This window comes from Haliaeetus albicilla, chromosome 29, assembly GCF_947461875.1.
Source record: "Haliaeetus albicilla chromosome 29, bHalAlb1.1, whole genome shotgun sequence".
NCBI lineage: Eukaryota > Metazoa > Chordata > Aves > Accipitriformes > Accipitridae > Haliaeetus > Haliaeetus albicilla.
The window spans coordinates 4,947,514-4,953,952 of NC_091511.1; the positions used below are offsets into that span (position 1 = coordinate 4,947,514).

The 6,439-nt window shown below is 64.5% G+C and overlaps 1 protein-coding gene across 2 annotated transcripts; it reads right to left on the minus strand.

The window, feature by feature from the left end:
- Window positions 1-85: 85 nt before the first annotated feature.
- Window positions 86-5,894, minus strand: CCDC22 (coiled-coil domain containing 22). 2 transcript variants are annotated; one of them, XR_011322731.1, is made up of 17 exons: window positions 5,754-5,894; window positions 5,148-5,325; window positions 4,796-4,928; window positions 4,611-4,717; window positions 4,450-4,516; window positions 4,194-4,363; window positions 3,506-3,709; window positions 3,215-3,286; window positions 2,948-3,067; window positions 2,742-2,861; window positions 2,388-2,504; window positions 1,651-1,752; window positions 1,444-1,551; window positions 1,102-1,197; window positions 845-904; window positions 653-750; window positions 86-379 (listed from the first exon to the last, which is right to left on the minus strand). XR_011322731.1 is itself a non-coding variant. In XM_069774271.1 (17 exons), the coding sequence occupies exons 1-17, from the start codon at window positions 5,801-5,803 to the stop codon at window positions 266-268; spliced, it is 1,893 nt and encodes a 630-aa protein (XP_069630372.1). In that variant the 5' UTR covers window positions 5,804-5,894; the 3' UTR covers window positions 86-265. The 2 variants fall into 2 exon arrangements, 1 of the variants encoding a protein (XP_069630372.1); XM_069774271.1 differs by having other exon boundaries at window positions 653-727.
- Between the last annotated feature and the right edge of the window lie 545 nt (window positions 5,895-6,439).

Here is a 6,439-nt window from a genome sequence, read left to right on the forward strand (position 1 = left end):
CACCCCCCAAAACCACGGGGGGGGGCGGAGATGGGGGGGTGTCCCTCCAAATTCCCCCCCAAAAGGAACATGATGACACCCCAAAAACCGCTGTGCTGAGACTTTATTGAAACCATAAAGGAACCACTCCATCCTCCACCACGGGCACGTTTTGGGGTGGGGGGTGGGGGGGGGCTTCAGGCACTCCCACACCCCACTGTGTGCATGGGGGGGTGACAGAGCCCCCTCGCAAGGGGATTTTGGGGGGACACCCAGGTTTTGGGGTTCAGGTGTGGCGGGCTTGTGCAGCCAGCAGCGCGTTCTCCTCCCGCAGCGCCCGGCAGTCGCTGAGGATCCGGTCGAGGCTGGCGGGGGGCTTCGCGCTCGTCTCCCCCTCAATCTGGGGGTAACAGGGTTGGGGGGGTGATTTAAACGGGGGGGGGGGGGGCCATAAAAGGGGGTGGGGGGGGCACAAAATGGGGGGCAAAGAGGTTGGGGGACAAACAGGATTACAAAGAGTTGGGGAAGGTCACAAAGAATTGGGGGTTACAAAGAGATGTGGGGAGATACGAGCAGTTAATTAATAGCCCAATAGCCCTGGGGGGGGACCCCCAAGGACACCCCAATCCTCGCCCCCCCCCCCCATTATATCCTGCCCCCCCCAAACCCCCACCTGTTCCTCCAAGTCCCGGATCTCCCTCTGGATGGTCCCGGTGTCTTCGATGGTCTGGATCAGCTGGGCACAGTTCTGGGGGACAAAAAGGGGGGGTTCTGGGACCCCCCAAAAACCTCCAGGTCCCCCCAATTCTACCTGGGCGCCCCCCCCCCCAACCTTCACATTGCCCCCCCCCCAGCTCCCCGTTACCTCATGTAGAGCTGCCAGGTACTTGTAGGCTTTTCTCACCACCTCGTCCCGCTTGGCATCCTGGGGGGGGGCACACGAGATGGTTTGGGGTGGTGTTAGCACCCCAAACTTCCCCTCTTCCTTTGGGGTTATCCCATAGAGGGGGTGCCCTTGAGCATCCGCCCCAGGCCCCCCCCAAATCCCACCTTGATCCCCCTGGGGAGGCCCCCCTGACCTCAAGGTGTCCCCCATAAACATGTGGGGGGACCCCCCCCAACCTTGAAGAGCAGCTCGTCGGTGACGCTGAAGGTCCTCTCCAGCTTCCCCACCAGGGAGTTGATCTCCTTCTGCAGCGCCCGCGTGTCCACCAGGATCTGGGGAGACCCCCCCCCGGGGTTCTCAGGTCTGGGGGGGGGAACCCCAAACCCCCTCATTTTGGGGGTGCACCCACAGACACCCCCTCCAAACACCCCCTGCCTCCCCCAAGACCTCAAACACAACCTAATACCCCAAGGACCCCCCCCAAGGACTCCTCTACGTTGCCCTAGGGACCCTAAACTACCCCCCCAAGACCCCCCAAAATCTCCAGCCCCCCCCCCTCCCCAAAATCTTCCCCCCACCTTGCTGATCTCCTCCTTCTGCTTGCGGATGTTGCCCACGATCTCCAGGATGCGCTGGGTGTAGACGGCGCGTGAGATGTCACGGGGCAGCGCTTCCAGCTCCGCCACCTGCATCCGGGGAAGGGGTTGTGTGTGTGTGGGGGTGCGTGAAAGTGGGGGGGGAAGCCCCCCAAATCACCCCCTGCCCCCCCCGTCATGGGTACTCACCAGTTGTTTGTACAGCTCCTCCTTGCGTCGGGCTTCGTCAGCGGCCGAGCGGCTGCGCTCGTGCAGGGCCCGGATCTCCGACAGCCGCCGCGACGACTCCAGCTGGGGTAGGAGAAATAAAAAAAAAAAAAACAAAAAGGGGGGGGGGGTGTCAGGGCACCCCCAAATCCACTGAGGGGTGGGACCTCAGAGACCCCCAAACCCCCAAAAAAGGGACTCCGGGGCCCCGAAACTACTGTGAAATGGACATCAGAGTCTCAAAGTCACTGGGAAGGAGACCCCAAACCCACTGAGAAGGGGACCTCTGCATCCCCAGGAACCCCAAAATGCATTTGGGGGGATCTGGGTACCCCAAACCCACTGGGAAGGGAACCCAGAGCCCCCAGGGACCCCCAAAACCTACCAGAGAGAGACCCAGGGACCCCCAAACCCACTGGGAAGGAACCGCAGACAGCCAAAACCTATGGGGAAGGGGACCCCAAACCCACTGGGAAAGGACCCCAGGGACCCCAAAACCCATTTGGGGGAGAATCTGGGCAACCCAAACCCACTGGGAAGGGACCCCAGGGACCCCAAAACCCATTTGGGGGAGAATCTGGGCACCCCAAACCCACTGGAAAGAGAATTCCAGAGATCCCAAAACCTACCAGAGAGAGATCTGGGGACCCCCAAACTCAGCAAAAAAAGGGACCTGAGGACCCCCAAAAAGGGGGGACAAACCCCAGCCCCCCCCTTACCTGAGCGGAGTCACGCAGGGCCCGGAGGTGCCGGTATTCGGCGAGGAGGGGTCCCCGGTGCCGCTCCCACTGCCCCACCAGGCTGACAATGCGGCGGCTGCTCGCCTCCACCACCAGCTGGGAACAGGGTCAGCACCCCCAAAACGCTTCTTTCCCCCCCCTGCACCCCCAAAAATGCCCCCCCCAGCACCCCCAAATTGCCCACCCCTCCCCTTTACTTATCTGCCACCAGGGCAGTTGCACACCCCAAACCACCCCCCTAAACCCCCTCCCCACACCCGCTGTGGCCCCAAACAGCTTCACAGCCCCCCCCCAAACAGCCCCCCCCCTCAGGGGGCACCCCAAAATCCTCACCTGGAGCTTGGCCATGTTGTTCTGCGCATCCGGGAGCAGCTCGACTGCCCGCGCCTTCAGCCGAAGGGCGTCCTCCCGGGCCCCCAGCGCCAGCCGGCCCTGCCGCACCTCCGCCTCCACCTGGGGGGGGTTACCAGCCATCAGGGCACCCCAAAACATCCTGAAACCCCACCCCTTAACCTCCCCCCCCCCACCCCGGCACCCACCTGGGTGAGGCTGAGCTGGGCGTCCCGCACCTCCCCGCAGCAGCCCTCGATTTCGGCCTCCAGCCGAGCCAGGGTCTCCTCCAGGGCAGCCTCCTCGCTGGCGTGGCGTGCCCCTGCGTCCTAAGGTGGGGGGGGAAGGCCCTTCTAAATGCGGCCATCAGTAGGGTCCAGAGTGAACACCCATCCAACAGAGCCATGGGTAGAGTCCAGCGTGAACATGCAGCCATCAGCAGGGTTCAGAGTGAACGACCCCCCCCATCCTCTCACCTCCTCAGAGTTCTTTGAGGGGTGCAGGGTCTCGGCAGCCACCTGGATCTGCTGCAGCAGGATTTGGGGGTCCTGCGGGATGAGACCCCGGAGCAGGTCAGACCCCAGAGTGGGGGGGCCCCCCCCAAAACAACTCCCAGACCTCCAGCAGCCCTCCCCAGCCCCCCCAAAACAATGCTCCAGCCCTCCAGCAGCCCCCCCAACCCCCCAAAAACAATCCCCCAGCCCTCCAGCAGCCTCCCCAGCCCCCCCAAAACACCCCCCAGCCCCCCAGCAGCCCCCCCAGCCTACCTGCTCATGGGTCAGGTGCTGGGTGCGGGTGAAGCGGGACCCCTTGGGCAAGGCCCCCCCAGCCCCCCCAGTCCCAAAAGCTTCTTGGAGCCAAGTGGAGTCCAGGGGTCCCGGGGGGGGTCCCTGGGGTCGGGGGGGGCAGACCTGGCGCAGGGGCTCCAGGGCCCGGAGTCGAGCACGGAGCCGCTTCCGCCCCACATATTCCTGGGGAGGGGGAGGGAGGAAAGGGGGTGTCAGACCCATAGCGATCCCCAAAACAGACCCATAGATGTCCCCCCATATTGCTGGGGGGGTGTGGTGTGTCAGATCCACAGGGCCCCCCTCCCCCAAAAATAGCCCCGTAAACATCCCCGCAGCCCCCCTGTAGTCCTGGGGGTGTGTGGGGGGGCTAAAGGGGGTGTCAGACCCACAGCGACCCCCAAAACAGACTCATAACCATCCCCCCACCCCCCCTGTAATCCCAGGGGGTGAGAAAGCGGGGGGGTCAGACCCACAAGGACCCCCAAAACAGCCCCCTCCAACCCCCCCCCAGGACTCAGAGAAAGGAGGTCAGACCCACGGACAAACACCTCTCCCCCCCCACCAAACTCCTGGGGGTGAGAGAAGTGTGGGACCCATAGGGTCCCCCCCAAATCCTGGGGACCCCCCCCAAGACCCCCCTAGTGGATGGCGGGGGGGTGTGTCTCACCTGGGGGGGCAGGCGGGAGGCCAGACCGGGACCCCCCCACTCGGCCTCCCAGTCATGGCGGGCGCTGAGCTGGGCTGCGTGGGTCTCCAGCAAGGCTGGGGGGGTCCTGGCGGAAAGGGGGGGCTGTGCTGGCACAGGGGGGGCAGCCCCCCCAAAATACTCCTGCAGCTCTGCGGGGATGGGGGGTGTGTGAGCAGACAACTCCCCCAAAACAAGGACACCCCCCCCCAAATTCCCCCCCCCCCCCAACTCTTACCTGGCGGTCCCCCACTTTGGGGCAGAACCAGGGGGCACGTAGTGAAAGGGTAGAGACGACCTGTACCCTAAAAAGGGTTAATTCATGGATTAATTGCCCCTCCCAATTGAGAATTAGCCCCCCACAATTGGGGGGGGGTCAGGGCCCGCCCCGGAGTTCACCTGCAGGCGTTGCAGCTGGGGGGTGCGGCAAGCTGGGGGCACCCAGGGGATCCCCAGCTGCTCCCGGATGCGGGCACCGATGGCTCGTAGCAGAACCCCCGATTTCCCTGGGGAAGAAGACAAGGAAATGGCCAGCCCCCCCCCCCCCAAAAATAAAAACAGGGGGGACCCCCCAAAATCCATACCAGGGGGTTCAGCCCCTCTTTCGCTCTCGTCCCGCGGCAGTTTCTCCACGAGGAAGAGGAGGAGGCGGCGGGTGTCGTGTTCGGAGCTGTAAAGGAAGGTCTGGTACCCCACGTCGCCCCCAAATCCAAGCTCCTGAGGGTGAGAAATAGGAGGGGGGGACACCCCAAAATTTTTGGGGTCCCCCTTCAAGATTTGGGGGTATTTTTCAGGGGGTGGTAGCAAGGTCTGGAACCCATCGCCTGTAAATCTCAGTCCTAGGGGAGAGCGGTGGGGTGGTCAGGGTTGGTGTCCCCGTCCCCCCAAAAATTTTGGGGGTCCCTCAAGATTTTGGGGGACACACACACACAATACCTGGCAAGCGGCCGCCAAGTCGGAAGCGAGTCGGAAGCGAGCGGAGATGCCGGGGGGCAGGAGGGGGCTGAGGGGGGCCCCCAAAGCCGGACGGATGGCCCGAAGGCAGCGGACGGCCGCTTCCACCACCAGCTCCGGGGAGAAGTCCCGCACGCTCTGCGCCTCGGGGGGCACCGGCCTTTTTTTTTGGGGGGGGGGGGGCACAAAAGATCATGGGGACCCCCCCCAAATCCTGAAATACCCCCACCTCCCCCACCCTGGCTGTCACCCATGCACCTCCAGGCACTCCCACCCCTCTCCCAGTGGTCACCCCCCATCTCCAGTCATGCCCCCCCCCCAAAAAAGTGTTTCTGTCCCCCGGGGACCCCCCCCACCTCCAGTTGTGCCCCCCCTCCCCAAATTCTTAGGGTGCTCCCCCAGGGACCCCCAAAACTCCTTAGGGTCCCCCCAGGTGTCCCCTCACACCCCTAGTGTCCCCCCCCCAGTTCCTTAGGGTTCCCCCCTCCAGTCCCTTGACCCTCCCCAAAACTCTTCAGTGCCCCCCACCCCCCCCAAAATCCCCCAGGGTTGCCCCCCCACTTCCCCCAAATTTCCCCCCCCACTCACGTCCCCGCCTGCCGCAGGGAGTGGATCAGGATTTTGTCCACCTCCTCCATGGTTTTTTTTTTTGAGGGGGGGGTCCCCCAAATCCTGCGGGGGGGGGAGAGGAGGCGGTTTGGGGAAGGGGAGGGGGACCCCGGCTCTCCCGCACCCCCGCGAGCCCCGCCGCGAGTCACGTGAGGCGGAGCCCGCCGCGGAAGCGAGGCGGAGCCCGCGCGGGGCACGACGGGAGTTGTAGTCTGGGAGGGGGTGGCGGCCGCGCGCGGGGCACGACGGGAGTTGTAGGCGGCACGAGGCGCGGCTGTAGGCGGGAAAGTTGAGGGGGGCGCGAGGCGCGAGGGGCGGCTGAGGGGGGGAAATGGCGGCCGTGAGGGGAAATGGAGTCCCTGAAGGGAAATGGAGCCCGTGAGGGGTGGTGAAGGGGGAAATGGTGCCTAGGAGGGGCAGCTGAGGGGGAAATGGTGCCCGTGAGGAGTGGTGAAGGGGGAAATGGTGCCCGTGAGGGGCAGCTGAGGGGGAAATGGTGCCCGTGAGGGGTGGTGAAGGGGGAAATGGTGCCTAGGAGGGGCAGCTGAGGGGGAAATGGTGCCTGTGAGGAGTGGTGAAGGGGGAAATGGTGCCTAGGAGGGGCGGCTGAGGGGGAAATGGTGCCTGTGAGGGGTGGTGGAGGGGGAAATGGTGCCCGTGAGGGG